The sequence below is a fragment of the Dama dama genome, chromosome 12 (genome assembly GCF_033118175.1).
Source record: "Dama dama isolate Ldn47 chromosome 12, ASM3311817v1, whole genome shotgun sequence".
Classification (NCBI taxonomy): Eukaryota; Metazoa; Chordata; class Mammalia; order Artiodactyla; family Cervidae; genus Dama; species Dama dama.
This window is the reverse complement of record NC_083692.1, coordinates 49,506,279-49,529,207: the sequence shown is the minus strand read 5'-3', so window position 1 is coordinate 49,529,207 and position 22,929 is coordinate 49,506,279. Positions and strand designations below refer to the sequence as shown.

The following is a 22,929-nucleotide window of genomic DNA, read 5'->3' as shown; positions in this document are numbered from 1 at the left end:
TCCATGGACAAGAACTTGGGCAAACTCCAGGAGATAGGGAGGGGCAGGGAGGCCTGGTGTGCTGCAGTCCAGGAGTCACAAAGAGTCGGACATGACTTAGTGACTGGACAACAACAGGGCCAGGGGTGGAAGAGGGTAAGTAACTGTCCACACTCTGCAGTCCTTGGACAGGGAAATGACTGCACGTCCATGCAGAGAGCAACAGCGCAACCCCACAGCACACCTAACCAGCATTTAGGTAACTCCTTAGCAAGGAAGAATCCATCTTTGCATTACCACATATTTGTTAATAGCCCAGGCTTATCCAATAGTTAACCAGAGCTTTTCACCTAGCTATCTCCATTTCCCTGAGGCTGGTTTCATTTCAGGGAAGGGAGAGAACATATTCTACAGTGAGAGGCCCCCGCCTCCTCAAACTGAAGTACGTTCTAGAAGCAGCAGTGCTGTAGACTTCACACTAGGAGGTTGAATCAGTTTAACCTTCTCCCAGCACCAGAGGTAAAAGATTCAGAACTGCTCAAGGGGCTGTGAAAATAAAAGAAAAGCTGTGGGGGTGGGGTGGAAAGCCTGTTTCACCTGCCAAACCCGCCAAGCCCAGATCTGTTCCACTGCCTCATCCTAAAGGGCTTCACCATCAATGTGGCTTTTGTCCCCCTGAAATGATGAGCAGCTCCATGTACAGCCAGGCCCCTGACCTTGTGTGACATCTTTGTCGGTGAACAGCATGAATACGGTAAGCAAACAGTTCTCCACTCGGATGCAAACAGCACCGGATGTGTGTGAATGTCAACTGTAAAGTCAGAGACAGGATTAAGCTCTCAACAAGAAGTTATTTCTCTGTCACATTATCCTGTTAGTTAAATGCCAGGCCAGGCTCTAATTTCTACCCGTTTCGTCAAGGTCAACATCGGTGACTGCAGAGAACTACAGTAAATGATTAACCCCGGTTCTCCATGGAGCCTGAATCAGCTGCAGCGTTCACCGCCTGCCAGCCACGTTTTCTCCCCAGTTCATGCAGCAGGAAGTTCACGGTACAGAGCACAGGCGTCTGCTACTGCCTTGAGGGTCGCTAAGACAGATATGGGGAGTGGCAGTGAGTGGAGGCTGCAAGGCACTGTCCTCAACAGGAATGGGAGAAAGAAGCCCAGCAGGCAGGTCAGCTCCTGGCATCCTGAGGTCTCAGAAACCAAGTATGGAAGAAGCAGTGGGAATCTTCTCAGACAAGGTCATAGACTTTAGAGTCATGGAAGAGAAAAGCCTGACCACGTAGAGAGGACCCCGTGGTTCAGAAAGCACAGGGATTTAAACACTATACTGCTCCTGGGGGCTTGGCAAAGGCTGGACTCAAGTTCCAGGGTCATATTTATAAACCCAACTGGCTCAAAAGACTGTCCATGTGGACTCTACAGGAGAATCCCGCTGCCCACTTTTCAGAGTTTATTAATACTTTGGCTTTTGCTCTGAAGCCATGAAGAACTCAGTGTTTCTCAAGTAAATGTGCAGGCATCTGAGTCTCCCCTCTGCTGTCATCTAGCCAACATTTTCCCTGGGGCAGGACAGACATCTTGAGGCTCTTGGATGATGCAGGGGTGGAAAAGACAAGGCTTTCACAACCTCCTATGCCACATCTGCCCAAATACATTTGTGTCCTCTCTATTGCCACCTCTTCTGGGCTCTGTCACTTATACGCTTGATTTATTGACATTTATTTGCAAGACTTATTCCCCCTGCCCCCTCCAGTCCTGTGCCAACAAGTCTCTGATGCACATCCAGCCCATTTTTTTCTAACTATAAGTGGACTCAGAGTTTCCCTTAATCCAGACACAGCCAGTATTTCTTCTCTCTGGACCACACACTTGAGACACATGTGCAGAAACTTAACAAAGAAAAAGAGGGGAAGTGTTAAAAGGAGAAATATGCACACTTGGCTATATTCCCCCCTTCATCTCTAAATCCCCAAGGATAAGATCCATCCATGACTTTGGAATGTCCTAGGAAAAAAGTCTTCTCCCTTGTCCCCCTCTCCCAACTCAACTCCTACTTAGCTCTGACAAAACAACACTGCTTTATTCATGACCCTGAAAACTGCCACAATCACCATGGAGAACAAACACCTTGCCCTTTATTCTGTCTTTTATGAAACCAGCCTAATAGTGCTGGCGCACACAAGTTCTGTTCCCCAGAAATCACTGGGGCAGGAGGACTTTCCGTTACATCTGCCACTGAGTGTTCTTACACATATTTCCAGAATCCTAACGTGCACTCGGCACGAACACATGACTTAATCTGTAGCTCCAAGCTCACTAAACCACATCTGCAGAGGCCACCTCCTACTCTAATGGTTTCCACTGCAGTCCATCTGCGACTTAACACGCTAAACCCATTTGTATTCATGCAATACCTCCAATATGGAAAGCACTCAAAAATATTTGTTGAATGAATAAGTACATGAACACACAAACAAATCTATTAACTGCCTAGGGTAAGTCTATGGGCTTCCCTGGTGGCTCAGATGGTAAAGAATCTGCCTACAATGCAGGAGACTCCAGTTCAATTCCTGGTTCAGGAAAATCCCCTGGAGGAGGGCATGGTAATCCACTCCAGTATTCTTGCCTGGAGAATCTCAATGATGGAGGAGCCTGGTGGGCTATAGTCCATGGGGTCAGAGACAGTTTGACATGACTGAGTCACTAACACTTGCAGGGTAAGACCATGGACAGTACAAAAATGAGTAAGGGAACTGGCTACCCTTGACGTCTCAAGACAGAACAACCCCAGAGGTTTCACACTCCAGCTTATGATGTTCTTTCCAGCAGAACGTGCTTCCCCACTCTAAATCACCTCACTATTCTCACTGCTCCCAAGACTCAATCCAAGCCTCAGTCCCCCCTAGCAACTTTTCCTGGCCTGACTATATGGAGCGAAATCACTCCTTTTTGTATTTCTGTTCGACATACCATATAAAAGCCTCTCCAGGGACTTCCTTGGTGGTCCAGTGGTTACAAATCTGCCTGCCAATGCAGGGCACACAGGTTCAATCCCTGATCCAGAAGATCCCACATACCGTGGGGCAAAATAAGCCCGTGTGTCACAACATGGAGCCTGAGCTCTAGAGCCTGTGAGCAACAACTACTGAGTCCAAGCTCTAGAGCCCATGCTCTATAGTAAGAGGAGCCAGTTCAATGGGAAACCCATAGACCACAACTAGAGAGTAGCCCCCTATCACAGCAGCTAGATAAAGTCCATGCACAGCAACAAAGAGCTTGCACACTGTAATAAAGACCCAGTGCAGTCAATAAATAAATAAAAATTAAAAAAAAATAAACCTCTCCAAACATGGATGCCACGGTCACACTGAAAGCATCAACTTTGTCTTGGGACAGCAGAGACCATCTTGTCCATCTCTGAACCCCAGGGCTTTGCACCATGTGCAGGAGCTGAGTGAATAAACAACTACAGGCAAAGCAAACCACAGTAAATGTTACAGGAGGGGCAAAGGCCCCGGGGTGCTCAATGAGTGAAGAAAGCAGCTGCTGGACCACACAAAGAAGAGGGCATCTGAGCTCGGCCCTGGAGGACAGGCAGGATTTTAACTGCGAGACAAAGGCACAGGGGGTGGTAAAGGACATTAGAGAACAGACAGCTAATCTGATCAGAGAGACAGAGGACAAAAGGCAAGGGAGTAGTCTTCGGAACATACAGCCTGATGCTAGAATATGTGCATCCCTGGGAGACAGGCACTGTTAGGATTATTTTCCCAACAGAGAAGATTTGGGGGATCACAGGTGAGGTTTGCCAACAGGATTCAGTCATTCAGTCTACTGCTCACCAACTATGACATCAGTCATTGTATAAAAAGAACACACACACAAATACATATACACACTTGTATACACGCATTCCAGTTTCTCAACAAAAACACACTGAAGGCAGGGAACTGTCCTGTGCAGAGTATTCTGCAGCGTTCTTGGCCTCCACCCACAAGGGGCCAGTAGCATCCCCCCAGTTATGACAACCAAAAACGTCTCCAGACGTTGCCAAAGGATCCCCAGAGACAGTGGGTAGGATCACACCTAGATGGCAACCACCACACACACTGTCTCCCCAAGAACTTACAAGGTGGTCACAGGAACTGGGAGGAGGAGGAAGAATTGGTAATTTGGCAATCCATGCACAGAAATTCAATTTTTAAAAATACATGCAATATTACTCCTAAAATGAAATGAAATACAGTACTGCCAGTAAGCAGCGGAGACAAGACCCACATCTTCAGACAGCAAGCCTCTACTCAGTTTCTGGCACCACACTGGGCTCCAGATGGAAGGGGGCTGCAGAGCCAAAGCCTAGAGGTGGCAAGCATGGGGGGACAGAGTATACGTGTCTACCAGGGCCTGGGACTTCTGTGTAGCTGGCACTAGGCTTATCATGGATGACAATGAGGGTCAGAGGTGAACAGGCAGGTGGCAGACACTCATGCGTGGTTGTGACTCTAACTAGAGGGAGGCCATCAGAACTTGTTGGGGGCAGAGGTGGACTAGAGGGCGACCCACCTGCACCAGGGTGGGTGTGGTCTGAAGAGGCCAAACCAGGACAGGACGCAGGGAGGGCTGTGGAAACGATGCAGGCTGAAGATGAGGCCTGAACCCACACAGCGGCCATGGAAAAGGAGGTCCGAGGACGGAAGTGATGTCATGGACAGAGAAGCCACAGGCCTGGGCAGCAGATGGAAAGCAAGGACCAAAGCTGAGAGAGAGGCTCCCAAGGACAAAAAGTAAACATACATCACTAAACTCGGGGCTTCCTCTAAGCCTGCCTAGGCGAGGCACAGATCAGCACCTCCATTTCACTGTACATGGGACAGACTGAGACAGTGTAAAAGGTTTCATACGCTCTTTTAAAGTTTTCTTCTCATCGCATCCCCCTCCTTGTCCCCAAATGCACTATTACTTTGTGTCCCCCATGAGATAGTCCACAGGTACACAAGTATATATGCATATGGCTTCATTTTTGATTTTTTATAATAAAAATAGTATCCGTTTACAACAGAGGAAATAAAAATCAGGAAGGACTAGGCGTCTTTTATAAAGTCAATAAAAGCAAAGCCAGATTTAGAATCCTGACCTCTCCTTAAACTATATGACTGTTCTTTTTAACCTGTGCACATTCTGATTCACGCATACAGAGGATAGTTACTGAGCACTCTGCAAAGCACTGATGATACAAAGGACAGGATGGTCCCTCCTTCAAAATGGGGAGAATGACACATCACCTAACTGGTATAGTCCAGCAAAACAAGGACAAGACCAGGATGTGACCGGATGCTACAGATCTGCTAGAGTCAGTGGCTATAAGGAAATGCAGCATGAAAGAGATGGCTTTGTCAAAATTTGTATTAGTTAGCTATTGCTGCATAACAAATCACCCCAAAACTCAGTGACCTAAAATAATAGTAAACATTTATTATCTCACAGACCTTCTGAAAGTAAAGAATCTAGAAGTGCTTTGTTTGGTAGTTCTGGCTCAGGGTCTCTAATGAGACTGGCCGAAGATACTGGCCAAGGCTGTAGTCATCTGAAGGCTTGAGCAGGTCTTAAGGATCCACATCTAAGATGGTGCACTCAAATGGCTACTGACAGGAGGCTTCAGTCCTTCATTACATGAGACTTTCCACAGGTTGCTTGAGGGCCCTCACAACATGGCAGCTGGCTTTCCCTGGAGCAAGGGATTCAAGAGGAAGCCACAGTGTCTTTTATGATCTAGCCTTGGAAGTCAGACTCCACCATTCCCTACTGGTCACATAGAGCAGCCCTATTCAACACGGGATGGGCCTACCAAGGAGTAAGAGTCACAGGAAGCATACATCACGGCAGCGTTGCACAGGATCTCAGAGGCTGGCTACCAGAAACGCCCTATCTACCCTGATTTACTTTGACACTGTAGATATTTGGGTCCACACTGCTTCTTATCTAATGGATTTAGAGCTTATGACATGCTCCATTTTCTGCTTAGAGTGATCACATAACAGTGCCAAGTTTTTCCACCAAGTGGAAATCTACTTAATGATCTTGGCAAGTCTTTAGAAAAATAAGCATCAGCAGAATTTAGAAGGTCAGAAAGAGAAGATCAAAAAAAGCGTAACACAGACTGAGTACGATTTCTGATGACAAAATTAAGGCAGTTTTCCTTTGAGATGTTAAAGATGCAACTATTTGCAATATGATGGTGACTGCCATCATCTTTGGCTATTTAAACTAGCTCCTCTGCTTACAGTGCCCAGTTCTATGGCTTGACCACATCTGCAACTGGAAATGCACCTGGCTACTGGCCCTCAGATAGTGGCCACTGTTTCTGTCTTGCTCACACTTCTGGACTCTGGGTGGTGTCCATGAATGGTTCAGAGATCTCAGAACATTTGTTCCTTTTGGGGAGATAGACAAGTGCCTTACTAAGTTTTTCTATTAACACTTCCATAAATGTCTAAAGGCATTTCGAGCACCATGACATTATAACAGCCTTGTTACAAAACAAAACTTTCCTTCTACAAACCTCACCACCAACATACCATACCAAACTTCTCCCTTCATCCATAGTCCCTATTTACCATCATCTACTTGCTCACGGACAAAGTTTATAAATTCAGTGAATGAACACTTGGCAAAGAATAAAATGTCACAAACAAAATGGGACTCTCCATTTCCCATTTCCCAATTCCCTTCCCCTTCTGCCCCCCCTTCAGCAGAGAGAGACACTGGTGATAACCACACTAAAAATGGAAATGGAGGGACCTCCCCAGTGGTCCAGACGCTAAGACTCCAAGCTCCAAATGCAGGGGGCCCATGTTGATCCCTGGTCAGGGAACTAGATCCCACATGCCACAACTAAGGCCCAGCACAGATAAATATATAAATAAATAATTTTTTTTGCAATTTTATTTGATTTACTTATTTTTTAATTAACATTTTAATTGGAGGCTAATTACTTTATAATATTGTAGTGGTTTTTGCCATACATTGACATAAATCAGCCATGGGTCTACATTAATATATAAATAAATATTTTTAAAAAAGGACATGGATTGCTGAAGAAACGCCAGAGAAGTGGTGCCTCCCTATAAAGTGGCAGCATGAACACACATCTTACTTGCAAAGACCAGAGCTGACTCCTTGCCACCGAAAGAATCTGCTCACATCACACATACACACACGCCTATTTAAAAGTCCTCCACAACCTAGAACCTATTATACAGAGTGAAGTGAGTCCGAAAGAGAAAGATAGGTATCTCATTCTAACGCACATATATGCAAAAGTAGTTTCTGAAGAATTTATTTACAGGGCAGCAATGGAGAAACAGACATAGATAATAAACTTATGGACGTGGGGACAAGGGAGGAGAGGGTGAGATGTATGGAAAGAGTAACACAGACCTTACATTGCCATATGTAAAATAGATTGCCAATGGGAATTTGCTGTCTGGTTCAGGAAACTCAAACAGGGGCTCTGGATCAACCTAGAGGGGTGGGACAGGAGGGAGATGGGAGGGAGGTTCAAAGGGGAGGGCATATATGTGTACCTATGTGATTCAGGTTGATGTTTGAGAGAAAACAACAAAATTCTGTAAAGCAATTATCCTTCAATAAAAACAAAAATAAATTTAAATAAATAAATAAAAGTCCTCCACGATTTTCCACTGCTCTTAGGGCAAAGAAGAAAACCCTTCAGATGCACACAGGCTGTATAAGCTGGTCCCTACTCTACTCTCCACTTCCTCTCACTCCAGACTTCCGGTTATCCTTCACAGCCCAGCCTCACTGGCCTTCTTTCAATACCTTGAATAGACCATACTTCCACCCACCACCAAGTCCTTTGCACATCCTGTTTCCTCTGCCTGGAACACCCTGTGAGCTTTTTTGGCCGTAGGGGGGGTGGGTGGGGTGGGCGGGGAGAAGTGAAAGTCTTCGTAGCTTAGTCATGTCCAACTCTTTGGGACACCATGAACTGTAGCCCGCTAGGCTTCTATGTCCATGGAATTCTCCAGGCAAGAATACTGGAGTGGGTAGCCATTCCTTTCTCCACCGGATCTTCCCAACCCAAGCATCAAACCTGAGTCTCCTGCACTGCTGGCAGATTCTTGACTGTCTGAGGCACCAGGAAAACCTAGTTAGTTTCTATTCACCCTTCAGATTCCATCCTCATTTTGCTCAAGGAAGCTTCCCCCTCCCTCCCTCTGTCCCTCCATTTCAAAGCACTTATCACAATACACATATTTATACATGTGTCTATCACTCCCACTCTGCTCCATTTTATCCCCACAACCTAACACAGTGCCTGGCACAAATGAAATGCTCGATGCATAATTGCCTAATTAACTAATGACTATGGATGAACTACTTATTGATAGACAGTCCAAAACTGTATCAACAATCCATTCCCAACTGTGAGGACATAATGCTGACTATTGGTTGTCAAACCTTCTGAGTTATTTATGCCTTGACCTCTGGTCACTCTTCACCCAAATGGGAAACAGGCAAGAACTGTCTTCCCTCCCCTGGGCAAGCAAGGCCAGGATGAGGCTTTTTACTTCTCCTCCTCCTGATTAAGGAAATGGCAACCCACTCCAGTACCCTTACCTGGAAAATCCTACGGACAGAGGAGCCTGGTAGGCTACAGTCCATGGGGTCACAAACAGTCGGACACAATTGAGCAACTTCACTTTTATTTTCCTCCTGATTAAGTTTCCACACTTGCTTATCACACCCACATGTGAATTCACTGTGATTTTCTGGGTCATCCGAGTGTACGGGGTGACTGGAAAGTCCTACTTCCACCTCCTCCTTCCCAGGAGCTGTAGGAATATATCCAAAGCAGGGATGCAGAGGGTGTGGGTTCGATCCCTGGTCGAGGACCTAAAATACCACATGCTACAAGGCTAGGCAAAAAAAAATTTCTTTTTAATTTTTTAAATTAACAATAAATAAAAGGAGTTGGGCACATAGTCAGCAGGTTCAAGATGGGCTACTGCCCAGAAACTCTCAGAGAGATCCTGGGAAAGGAACTGTCATTCTCATGTCTAATTCTTAAGGATTTCATACAGAAAAGACTAGGAGGGTGTCAAGTTGCAGAACGATGTGCTGGTTCCCTCCTGACGGCTGCCATTGGAAGTAGTAAGCCTTTCCTGATCTCCTACAGGCGCGGGCCTCAAACACAGCACCTGTAACTTCATCATCCTCTTATTTGCACATTTTCTCCCCACAAGACTGTATAAGATCTTTGAAGCTAGAAGTCATGGTTGGCCTGACTTGTGTTCTCAGTGACTGGCAGTGGTAAAACACACGCAAATCTCTGACGGGAAATGAATGGGCATGTGGGGGACTCTGACTCTGTGTTCTACACCCACGGCAAGCGACTTTGGCAGCTCAGGTCAAACACCAGGACTGAAGTGCCAGGATGTCCTTATTGTTCACCAAGACTCGTAAGAGGCTTACCAGGACCCATGTGCAGAGAGCTACAGGGAGGTGACATGTCTGGGGCTTTGATGGAAGGTTCAAAGCAAACATCCTAGGACACCACACCAAGCCTCCTACTTAGCTACTTTTTAATCAGGACAGAATGCAGAAGAGTGATATAATTATTAAGAGCCAGTTCAGGGGAGAGGGAAACTAGAGAGAGGAAAAAAAAAAAGGAAAAGGAGAACTTTTTTAACCTTGAATCTTTCCCATTTTACTTTTGTTGATGGAGGGTTCTGATTCACACTAGATCCATTAGAAAAGAGACAGTTTCCTTTCCCTGAGCACTGATTACAAACCTGCTGCATCCCCCAACATCTCTGCATCTTTGCATTCCCTACTCTCAACAGCGGCCCTTCAGAGTAAGTTGATTATGTGACGCTAAAGAGCTGAGGAAATACGGATTTCTACAGTTTCCCTCACTAACCTGGCTCCCCCTTGGAGAAGACAGAAATGAGATTTTACACTGAATTAGCCTTCTCTTAAGGGAGGCAATTCCACTGATCCTGAGATTAGCACTGGTTTTACCATCTGACCCTCTATTGACCTCACGCTTTGAAAAGAAATTGTTCACAGATTGGTAGGAAAGAGGGAAGGAAAAATCTAGATGTGCTATGGGGAAGAAGCACATATTCAGTTTTATAAGCTTGAGTGACATTTCCAAATCATTGAGTAAAACAGAAACATAAGGCCATAATCGAAGGGCAGTTTTGGAGAGGGGGGAAAAAAGTTTCAACATTACTGAATTTGAATAAAATTTCTCTAAGGGTTAAAGAATATAAAATGTGGGCATAACATTAGAGAGAAAATATACTATAAAGAGCAGAACAATATAAAAGCACACAGACTCAACATATAAGTATGTAATATACAACCCTGTAAAGCAACTATACTCTGATTTTAAAAAATAATTTTAATTGATCATACACATATTCCCTGATTTCATTCTGATGGTCCTACAGAAGGAATTTAGGTACAACTGTATTAACTTCCTCTTTTTAATTTTTTTTTTAAACTGGAAGATTTTGGGGATTACAATACTATGCAATTCTTTCAAAATGTTCAGAAGGATGTAGTTTTAACCTGCAGGAGTACATAACCTTTTAGTTTACCATTTTTCCTCAACAACAACAAAAATGTATGTAATATAAAAACAGGCTGCTTTTAGAAATTTCTCAAATGTATCATTAATTAAGCCAAATACAATGCTTTTCCCCTTGCTTTTCCTATTTCCAGACTTGGCTGCTTGTCTTCAAGTCCCTGCATCTACATCTTCCTCTTTCTCCTCCACTCCTAAGCCCATCTTCTCTGTCCAGTCACAGCCCCCGAGCAGTGTCCCCCTCCCTCGTGGATTCCTCATCGTCCTGCCCGACAGCACGGCTGCCCTGCCTCTCACTACCCGCCTTCCCCCAAAGGCCCCACTGGAAACTTCCTATTCCCAGAAGGGCCTCCTTCCAAGCACCCAGGACCTGGCTTGGTCATCCTTCCTTCCTCACCCGTCATCATGCCCCCTGGGGTCTCTCCTGTCAGGTCTGACCTGAGCTCATTCCTCCTCATGCCTTACTTCTTCCAGCTGCTAATCTCTCCCACTTCTTGGTCACACCTCTACAGAACCACGCCCCCATTAGATCCCTAATAAAAAACAAAGTGCTCCCTCACCACCTAAAATCTACTCATCTGGGACTTCCCTGGTGGCTCAGTGATCGAGAATCTGCCTGCCAATGCAGAGGATATGGGTTCAATCCATGGTCTGGGAAAATTTCTCACGCTGCAGAGCCACTAAGCCCATGCACCACAACTACTGAAGCCCACACACCCTAGAGTCTGTGCTCTGCATCAAGAGAAGCCATCGCAGTAAGACTGCACACTGCAATGAAGAGCAGCCCCCTCTCTCTGCAACCAAAGAAAGCCTATGCAGCCATGAAGATCCAGCACAGCCAAAGCAGAAAAAAAGGAAAGAAAACCTACTCACCTGTCATGGCGTTAGGGTATTCAAGCAGTCCTCACAATTTCAATCCACCTCATCTTTTCTATGGTAAATTTTTTGTGTTGTTTTTTTAAAAAAAATTACTTCAAAAGAATCCAACCTCTTATTATAAAAAATTTCAAACATTAGTAAAGCAGAGAAAAGTGAAAGCGAAAAGTGGCTCAGTCGTGTGACTCTATGCAACCCCCATCGACTATACAGTCCAGGGAATTCTCCAGGCCAGAATACTGGAGTGGGTAGCCTTTCCCTTCTCCAGGGGATCTTCCCAACACAGGGATTGAACCCAAGTAGAGAGAATAGTATAATTAACTGAGTCATCACCAAATTTTAACACTTATCATCACAAAGCTAATCTGGCTTCAACGATACCCCTACTCATTTTCTCCCCCCAGTGAATTATTTTAAAGCAAATTCCATAAAACAACACAGACTTACAAATGCAGAGAACAAGCTAGTGGTTATCAGGGGGAGAGGCAAGAGGATATTAAGAGGTGCAGACTACTATGTATAAAATAAGCAAGCTACAAGGATACATTGTATAGCACAGGGAATATACCCTGTGTTTACAGTCATTTTAAATGGCATTAATCTATAAAAATACTGAATCACTATGTCATACACTTCAAACTAATAGTATATATCAACTATGCTTCAATTAAAAAAATAAAAACAAAGCAAATTCCAGATAGCCTTCTACTTCACCCATAAATAATATTAGGTTGGCCAAAAAATTCATTTGGAGTTTTCTGTAAGCTGTTACAGATAAACCAGAACAAACTTGGTGGCCAACCCAATACTTTAGTTGCTTTAAAAGATAAAGACTTTGAAAAACAGTACTTTGGCCACCTCATGCAAAGAGGTGACTCATTGGAAAAGACCCTGATGCTGGGAGGGATTGGGGGCAGGAGGAGAAGGGGACACCAGAGGATGAGATGGCTGGATGGCATCACCGACTCGATGGGCATGAGTTAACTCCCAGTTAAACTCTGGGAGTTGGTGATGGACAGGGAGGCCTGGCGTGCTGCGATTCATGCGGTCGCAAAGAGTCGGACACGACTGAGCGACTGAACTGAACTGAACACTGTTTTCACCCCTAAAAATTCTGTTTATATTGTTTCGTACTATCAGTAAAAACAGAGATAGTGTTTAAGTGTCCCCAATGATTTATTTTTTTGGTTTTTTTATAATTGGTTGGTTTGAAATGAGAGCCAAACACGGTTCATGCTTTGGATCAGGGTCTCTGACTCTTAAAACCCTCTTTTTGTGTCTAACCACTTAACTTCAAGGATTCCCTTGCAGCTCAGATGGTTAGGAATCTGCCTGCAATGCAAGAGACCCGGGTTCAATTGCTGGGTTGGTAAGATCCCCTGGAGTAACAACCCACTTCAGTATTCTTGCCTGGAAAATCCCATGGTCAGAGGAGCCTGGTGGGCTACAGTCCATAGGATCGCCAAGAGTTGGACACGACTAAACGACAAACACTTTCGCTCCACTTCTCCTTAACTTCTCTTGCTCCACAAGGCTCCAGCCCAGACACACATCGCACGTCCCCACCTAACAAGGTGTTCCTTATGCTGTACTTGGTTCCCCAGTGTCCTCAGCCTCCATACTCACACGTCCAAACACCCCTCACTGCTCCCTCCATGAAATCTTTCCTGGTTGCCACCAACACAAGCCATCTCCTATGGCACTTCATTTCTACTTCATTTGGGGCATTTACTCTTTCCAGTTCTCTAACTGGCAATACCAGGCCCCCAGAAACTCTTAAGGTCCAAGAAGCAAGCAGGGAAGTTGGTAGAGGAGCTGGAATTTGACCTGAGTCTAGTCTCTGAGAAATCTGAAAACACTGACTACACTTCTCTTTTGCTCAAGAACTGGGAACAAGAAGAGGGTAAGGATTAAAATAAGATGCTATCAGCTGTGGAGAGTCTTCATTTCACTCCCAGATGACAGTCACACACTGCCTGTCCATTTCTGCATGTGGATCCCAGCCACTGCCACAAACTCAAGGAGAAAGAGGACATTTCCTTTTCAAAACTGGAAAGAGTGTAAAAGAGTATAAAAGAACACAACATTAAAAATAGAAGTATGTTATGAAACAACATGTAAAAGTCCTCAACAGTCCTTTTAAAGACTGCATGATAGAATCCTCTAACAACGTGAAGACCCCCTCCTTCTGTGGGGAGATAACTGAAGCAGCTTACCTAATGCCCCCAACCATGTTCACTCTGCTGTACAAGGACATTCCCCCCACCCCCAAAGCCCCCAGCACCAGGGAGTTCATGAATTCTCTTCTGTTGAGCAATCAATATGTTCTTAAAAAGGTGTGGCTCTCTGGGTCTACGAAAACCACTTTTACAGAGTATCTGTTTGGAATACCTATAAAACATCCTTAATATAATGCGATGGTTTTCACCAAATGTTCTAGCAATTTAAAACTTTTAGTGCTCAAGCTCCAGCGAGGATGAAGTATTTGCTATCTGACAGTGATAAAATAGCACTTTAGGAATTTTTGGCCCTGGGGTAGTGGCAAAAATTTTAAAACTGATGCCAGGAGGTTGGGCTGCCTCCTAAGGCTTACCAAGGAAATAAACCTTCTAAAATAATACACTTCCTTAACAAAATGTCAGCTTTTAATCACAGTAGTGGATGAGTCCCTACCAAGACAGGAAAAGTCTAAAGGCTGGTATATAAATTTAAGTAACACTTTACAAAATTAAAAAATTATATTTAATGCTCTCTCTTCCAAGTAGTTAATATAACAGTACTAGATTTCTATTATATAGTACCCACATATATATAATGTAACAAAAAGGCAGCATCTGTCCATTACAGTGCTAATTTTTTTTCCATTAAATATGATCCTTTTTTGTTCAGCCACATTTGCCACATTTGTTCAGCAAACACCTTCAGAAGCAAAAGCTAATGAGGTGTAAAAACACAATCATGATCCTCTTTAAGAAACCACAGGGAAATGAAAAGCAAGGCAGAGAAATTCACAGAGAAACAGCAGTTTCCTAAAAGATTTCCCACATCATCACTGGAGAAAATTTAACCGGAACCACACACTAGGGACTGAAAATCCAGTTAAGAGAGGAACTGATCCTCCACTTTCACTCATCAGACACTGCAGAGATGTGATCATGCATCAGACACTGCGCGAGGGACACGGTCAAGAGGACAAAAGTCACACACTGTCAACCTGCAGATGGCCTGTATTTGGTCTGTGTGATCCTTTTTTGTCTAATGTGAAGCAATGCTTAAAAGTTAGGAGCCTAAATCTTTACAGATTATCTCATTCCCATACAACAAAGATACTTCCTCACCTACCATCATTCCCTTCCCTGCTTATAACATGTGACAGCAAAGGACCTAGAAGCTTCCAATAAAGTCTCCTGCATCCTATGTGTGCTGCAAGCTTAATTCTCCTGAGAGTCAAAACACTGCAAACCTGCCAAATATCATCCTCAACTACCCCCTTCAATGAATAAACCATGTTAACTCAAGCTTTGATGTAAGGTCTGAAGATAATAAAGACGTGATGGGTCCAAAGGAAAATTATTTTACTCAGCAGCCTGTTGGCGTGTTCCCCAAGAAGCAGCAGCACATACAGGCCAATAGCAAGGACACCAGGCTGCTGCAGAGAAAGAAAATGAGATGGAAAAAACAGATATGTCCCTGCAAAGCACTGAAAATTAAATGAGTTTCACTTTTCTCCCTCAAACGAAACCAAATCTCAAAAAAGTTAAGATAGGCAAACGAACAAAAAAGTTAAGATAGGCTTTTTTCTTTAACTACCTCAGTTATAATAAACCCAAACCGACTATTTTTCCCAAACGTTTTACTGTTATACAAACAAATCCATTTTTCACTTCTTGTCATCTGCAATTACTGTGCTGTAACTGAAGATCAGTGAATCACTATGGAGTGTAGGGGAGAGAGGACTGACCAGCTCTGAGCTGTTACTGTAGTCATCACAGAATAAACAATATCAAGCCTTCTTTCTTCATCATCTTTAACCTATATATGGCAGAGAACATAAAAAATTTACACTGTGTAATTCCTCTCTTTCCCTAAAGATGGCATGACATTTCAAAACATTTTCCCCTTCATTTCCCCCTTTTCATAATCAGCCAACTCAAGGCCCACACCAAAGACCTCAAAATAATTTAGAATCCATTTGTAGGAGCCAAGAATTCAATTAAGAGAAAAATTATCTCGCAAAGGTTTGGGCAATTCAGCTCATTAACCCTCTTGTAACTGTGCTGAGAAAAGAACTTGAATCGTCTAACAAAAGGCTTCACAAGTCAGAAAGAACAGAGCGGAGCAGGGGGGAAAGATGCCAGAAACATCCTGTCCGCAATCCTGCCCCATCAGCAAAGGCAGCAATGCCCTAGGAATCCTGGAAGGGGTCACTTCTGGGCCTCTAAATCTCACCATGTACCAGAGATTTTAAGCAGTGCCCTTAAATTTTTTATGTTTATGGACTTAAGGTGGTCAACAGCATAACTGCTGAGTTTACTGTTTGTGAATAAGGTCCGGATCAACAGGACTTCCCTGGTGGCTCAGATGGTAAAGAATCTGCCTGCAGTGCAGGAGAATCCAGGTTCAATCCCCGGGTCAGGAAGACCCCCTGGAGAAGGGAATGGCTACCCACTCCAGTATTCTTGCCTGGAGAATCCCATGGACAGAGGAGCCTGGTGGGCTACAGTCCATGGAGCTGCGGAGAGCCAGATATGATTGAGTGACCAACACTTTCACTTTTCACTTCCTGGATCAATGATGGGATGAAACTGAGTTTCACTCTGTCATGAAAAGGAAGGCAAACAACGGACACAGGTTTGGGCGAGCGGGTCCTGGGCCTCCCCTGTGCCCCACCTGCCCCCTCCGGCCAGCACCCACCTTAGTGGCCTCCTCCACGCTCTCCCGCAGGGCCAGCAGCTCGGCGTCATACTGCTCCTTCAGCTTGTCCATCTCCCGGTCGTGGCTGGAAACCTCTTCCTTCAGGGCTCCCTTCAGCGCGGTGAGTTCACGCTCCCGCTTCCTCAAGAGGTCTTCCTGCTCCTCTTTGGCGATGAGCAGATGCTGAAGGTCCTGCTTTGCCTGCAGGAGCTCCTGCAGAGAGAACACACGAGCAGGGAGGTGAGGATACAAGTGTTGTTGAGCGGCCCTGAGCCACACCCTCACCAGACCTCCCTATTCTCTCCCCTGCACGCTACATACTGGCTGAGCCCCCATCCTCTCTTTCTCTTCCCCTTCTCACAAGCCACCATATCCCTTGATTCCACTACCTTAGCTTTCCTGAGATTTAATTTGAGGTAGAAAAGGGAAACTGGTTTTATTCTCGATGTTCTGAGGTGCCAGGTCTGTGTTTTCCATCTCACTTCACTTCAGTGCAATGGTCTGCAGTCCCTGCTTCCCTGGTAGCTCAGAGGGTAAAGCGTCTGCCTGCAATGCAGGAGACCCGAGTTCAATCCCTGGGTCAGAAAGATACCCTGGAGAAGGAAATGGCAACCCACTCCAGTACTCTTGCCTGGAGAATCCCATGGATGGAGGAGCCTGGTAGGCTACAGTCCACAGGGTCACAAAGAGTCGGACACAACTGAACGACTTCACTTTCACTTTTCACTTCAGTGCAACGGTCTGCAGTCCCTGCAAGTGGCCTTCATGAGCTGTTGCTTCACTGGCAGGGGAGGAGGGGACCAGATGCTGACTTGCTGGCCTCTCTTACTTCACCCCCAGAACCCTGATCCCACAGCCCAAGTCCTCAGGATGCCTCTGCTCCATTCTGAGCAGGGATAATAGTCACACATTCTCCACCTTCCCTGCCTCATAACCTCACTGCTCACGAGCAAAGTCACCAAACTGGGGCAGCAAGTTCCACTACCAGCGGCATCACCTCAACACAACTGTGTCCTGCCTAAGCTGGGCATTCCTCTCAGGTCACCATTCCTTGACAGACCTGCTCAGCAACCCTCAGGCTCAGGCTTCCCCTGCCCCACAGACGTCCCTACTGTGCACTCAGCCAGGACTTGGGCTTGACCACCCAGCTCCTCTGCATGCCAGGCCTCCTCCCCGCCCCAAGCCACTTCACGGACAGCCAGCTTCCTCCTCACCAGGCTGCTCCTAGTCTTTACTGATCAGTCGTCTTTTTTTTTTTTCCTGTCATTTTGTTCCTTTCTGTTTCCTTGAATCTATGTCCTTTTCCTCAGGGGACAAGAATCCTCTCAGTCAAGGGCAAAAACAAAAAAAATACACACAAAAAAACCCAAGCTTTCCACCAAACTTTTGAAAGTATAATTTCTGTTCACTGTGTGTACTTCTTGATCACCTTAATCTCTTGCAAATGGCTTTTGCTCCTACTATACTGCCACTGTTCCCTCCAAGGTTGGCCTCTTCACCGCGACATCCAAAGGCCTTTGCTAAGTCTTCACTTTTCTTTACTCTCCTTTGATCCTCTTTGGGGCTTCCCAGCTGGCTCAGTAGTAAAGAACCCGCCTGCCAATGCAGGAGATGCAGGTTCAGTCCCTGGATTGGGAAGAACCCCTGGAGGAGGAAATGGCAACCCACTCCTGTATTCTTGCAGGAAAATCCCAAGGACAGAGGAACCTGGAAGGCCACAGTCCATGGGGCCACAAAGAATCAGACGTGACTGAGCAACTGAGCATACACACAAGCTTTGATCCTCTGCACCCGTACCCTTAGAATTCTCTTTCCCCTGCAGTTCAAAGATACTACATGCTCCTGTTTTCTTCCCTTGGGCCACTTTTTCTGTGACAATCTTTTCTGGCTTTTCCCTCCCTCTTCCTAAAAAGCTAAGGTGATCCCCAAGAATGTGACTTCACATTCTTCACACTTTTTTGGCAAGTTCACCTAGTTTTGTTTTTTTTTCCAACTATTAATTCTACATAAATAACTCCCAAACCTTTACCTCCAACTCTTACCTGAGTTCAGACCTGCAAGACTCAGCCATTTGGATGAGGTCCCTCAGGCACCTAAGATTCAGGAGGCTTATGTTTCTCAGTGAATTCATCAAGTCTCTTCCTCTCCTCTTCCTTTGTTCATTACTCTCAGGGACAACAGCACCTGCTCAGGAGCTCACAGGCTCGGGAGCTTGGCAACAACCTTGATCCCTCTCATCTTTGTCCCTCATGACTAAATAGTTCTGTAACATCTAAGATCCTTTTCCCCGTCTCCGGGGTTAGGCTCTCCTCACCTCTGGCCCAGGTGGTTTGCACGAGCTACCCAACGGCTCCCCCACCTCCAGTTTCTCATCTGCAGTCTATGCCATCACCCACAAGGTATCTTCTGTCAGGGGCATCCTTCACCCGTCTTGGTCCCATCTGTCTCTGTCTTTCAGAAAACCTCTCAAGACTCAGATACTGTATGACCTACTCCAAGAAGTCTTCCTTGAATCCTCTTCCTGAATACCCAACCTCACTTTAGCTGTGCTTCTCACAGTACTTAATACTTTTACCTTGCAGTCCTTGTATCTAGATGCTATTTGCTTATCTCTCTCAGCTGGTGAAGAATCCGCCCGCAATTCAGGAGACCCCAGTTTGATTCCTGGGTGAGGAAGATCCGCTGGAGAAGGGATGGGCTACCCACTCCAATATTCTTGGGCTTCCCTGGTGGCTCAGCTGGTAAAGAATCCACCCACAATGCAGGAGACCCTGGTTCGATTCCTGGGTCAGAAAGATCCCCTGGAGAAGGGAAAGGCTACTCACTCCAGTATTCTGGCCTGGAGAATTCCATGGCCTATACAGGCCGTGGGGTTGCAGAGAGTCAGACACAATTGAGCGACTTTCACTTTCACTCACAAGATTACAAACTTCTTGAAAAGAAAACAGATCTGATTTATATTTTTGACGCATGAATCAGTGACAGCTGGGAGCAGGCCTGTTCTGGGCATATATTAGAATGGGCAGTACAGCAAGAGACTGGAGATGTCAGATTTCTAAACTCATCCGTTCTTTCACTGGTAGTTCATGAGTAAATACACATCCTGTCCTCTCAGAGCTCCTGTAGAACTAAAGGAAAGGCTGTCAACCAAGAACGGAGGTCTCAAGAGAGAAAAATATTTTGCATTCAAGATGTGGGTCACTGATGAGGGGGTGACACTATTAGTATCAATTTAAGAAAAACTGACAATGGAATTTCCTTCCTTTGTTCTAGGGCAGGGGTCTCCAACCCCCAGGTCACAGACTGATGCTGGTCTGTGGCCTGTTAGGAAGCAGGCTGCACAGCAGGAGGAGGTGGGCAATGGGAAAAGCTTCATTTGTATTTACAGCTGCTCCCCATCACTCACATTATGACCTCAGCTCCTCCTCCTGTCAGATCAGCAGTGGCATTAGATTCTCATAGGAACACGAACCCTACTGTAAACTGTGCATATGAGGGATCTAGGTTGTGCACTCCCTATGAGAATCTAATGCCTGGTGATCTGAGTTGGAGCTGAGGCGGTGATGCTAGCACTGGGGAGCAGCTGCAAATACACATTATTAGCAGAGAAGTTTGACTGCACAGAGACCGTAATAAATCTATTGCTTGCAGACTCATATCAAAACTCTCAGATGGGACCATCTAGTTGCAGGAAAACGACCTCAGGGCTCCCACTGATACTGCATTATGGTGAGTTGTACAATTATTATAAATTATATCACAAAGTAACAATTGTAATAGAAATAAAGTGCACAGTAAATGTAATGCACTTGAATCAACCCGCCTACCCTGCCCTGGTCTGTGGAAAAACTGTCTTCCACAAAACCAGTCATGAAAAAGGTTTGGGACCATTGCTCACATTGCTAGGGCATGTACATACATTAAACCAGGGGAAAGTGAAAATCTCTCAGTTGTGTCTGACTCTTTGCAACCCCAAGGAATTCTCCAGGCCAGAATACTGGGGTAGGTATCCTATCCCTTCTCCAGCGGATCTTCTCAACCTTGGAACTGAACCAGGGTCTCCTGCATTTCAGGCAGATTCTTTACCAGCTGAGCTACCAGAGAAGCCCCATTAAACCAGGGGAGCCTCTGCAATTCCAGGGTGGAGCTGCACTGCACAGACTAAGACTTAGTTCCTTAAGAATCGAGCTGGCAGGCATTAATAAGCTCAGAAGAAACTTCCAGAAAATCATCCAGGTAACTAGAGCAACTCTGACTCTTCCAAAGCACCAAACACAAAACACATAAGCAAATTTTATGAAAATATATCCCATTCTGCTATTTATCAAACTGTCCAGTTCACGGCTATTAGAAACACCCTCCCCACATCACTGTTGCTATTGGCAACCCCTCTAGGTCTTCCTGGAGCCTCCTGCCAGCTTCTTCACAGCAGGCCTTGTGAGTCTACTCCTGTTTCCTGCTCTTACTCTCACACATTTCTCAATTGTTTTGACGATAACGCAGTTCCTCTTCCCACACTTATCTTTTCCAGGATATATCTGTGTTTCATGTTGCCTTTTGTGTACTGCCACCAATGCATGTCAAGAAACTAAGTTTTTATGGTCCATTCTACACCAACATGCTGTTATCTGTGACTGGGGCTGCTGCTTAAATGGGCTGTGCTGTACAAATCCAATCAGATTACACCTCACCGTATCACTGAGAAGCACTTGAAGCTTTCCAGGGTAGAGACCAAAAGGCACCGGGAGATTTCAAAAACTTCACCACCTCTGAGGCTTTACTGTCAATTATATCAAGCCAAAGAAGTGAGAGAAAACATATTGCTGCTTTCTAATCACTCAGTCGTGTCTGATTCTTTGCGACCCCAAGGACTGTAGCCTGCCAGCCTCCTCTGTCCGTGGGATTTCCCAGGCCAAGAATACTGGAGTGGGTTGCCATTTCCTTCTCCAGGGAATCTTTCAGACCCAGGGATCAAACCCATGTCTCCTGCATTGGCAGGCGAATTCTTTACCACTGAGCCACCAAGGATGCAAGGATGCATATAAATCTCAAAATATATGCAAACATCCACCAGAGATGCACATGCCAGTCTGCAGACTCACATCAAAGAAAACAAAGGAAAACTATGAATATGCAGAATCAGCACCTTCAAAACCTATACACATCTAGGCTAGCTTCACACGAAGCCACAAGAGATAAAGACCTAGTATGGATGTATATTTGGGGGTGGATGCAGAGGAGTAGGGGGGTTAAGCTAAAAAGACCGACTGTTTGGTACTAACTACACAGTAAGAATTATGCTAAGCACTTCTAAAAGTCATAGATGAATACTACTGTTCTCATTTATTTAAAAAAAACTGGAGTTCTGAGATGCTATTAATAACATGCCTAAGATCACCCAGCATATAACTGACAGAGCCAAGATGAGACCCAGATTGGATAACAATGCTGGTTCTCTTCACCGTACAGCCTCTGCAGGCCTGACAACAAAACTACAAGCTCAAAAGAGGCTGAGAAGCAAGCAGTGTGGCTGTGCTCTGGCTCTCGGATGCAAATGAAAAGCGTACTGGATTCAGTTGGAAGTGCCTAGAAGGAGGTCCACCTGTTTAAACTGAAGCAAAGAAACTTGCCCAGAACCTGAAAAGACAACAAGGAAAGTTGAGAAGAAAAGGAAGCATGCTCTGGGAGCTGGCTGTTAACAGCAACAAGCCAGAGGCTGTCCTAACAGTAGAGGCACAGAAAGACACAGACCAGACATCCAGAGGAGCCACTCACAAGTCCACAGAACATCTTCACACACCACCTACCCATAGGTATTCCATGTCAACAGGAAAAAAAACACTGATCTAGACCTTTTGCACAAAAGCTTCCACAGAAGCTCTTGCTCACAGAAAAGACAAGTAAAGGTCATATATCAAAACTACAGCTGACAATCCAAAAATCAAACAAAAAAGAAAGAAAAGAAATGGGAATTCTATGACAGCCCAGTGGTTAGGACTCCTTGCTTCCACTGCAGGGAGCATGGGTTTGATCCCTGGTCAGGAAACTAAGATCTCAACATGCTACATGGTGTGCCCTCCCCTCAAAAAAACATACATCTGACAAAGAATTATGTCATTTTTTCCACAGAAAGATGGCCTAGAAATTGTAACACAGCTGGTGAGAATCATAATTTTCTTTACTGTGTTTAATATTCAGTAATATCACTTCAAAATAAGCTTATACTTACTTTAGAGATTTTATTTCTGAGCACCAGTCTACCCCTAAACCAATAGGATTTCATAACCAGAATATTTTACTGATACGTAAGTACTTGCATCTTGGTAAATGTCAGGGATAAAACACCATAGGATTCTGTTGGCCCATCTGTCAACACTATAAGCTCCCATCAGAGATCATCTTCAGTAATTAGAGAACCCCACTGTCATGAAGCTTAGAGAGAGGTCTCATTTTTACCCATCACTACCAAAACCAAGGGAAACAGAGTCAAAGAAATGACTACTTGAGCTATAATTATTTTTGTATCTTAAATTTAAA

At 45.0% G+C, this 22,929-nt stretch overlaps 1 protein-coding gene across 2 annotated transcripts in view; it reads right to left on the bottom strand.

The window, feature by feature from the left end:
• The window catches only part of CGNL1 (cingulin like 1), a 169,231-nt gene that overhangs the window by 70,041 nt on the left and 76,261 nt on the right, over positions 1-22,929 (bottom strand). For both annotated transcript variants that reach the window (XM_061157243.1, XM_061157245.1), the window contains exon 8: positions 16,393-16,605. In XM_061157243.1, the coding sequence (XP_061013226.1) occupies positions 16,393-16,605 (213 nt within the window). The remainder of the gene's footprint in view (positions 1-16,392; positions 16,606-22,929) is intronic.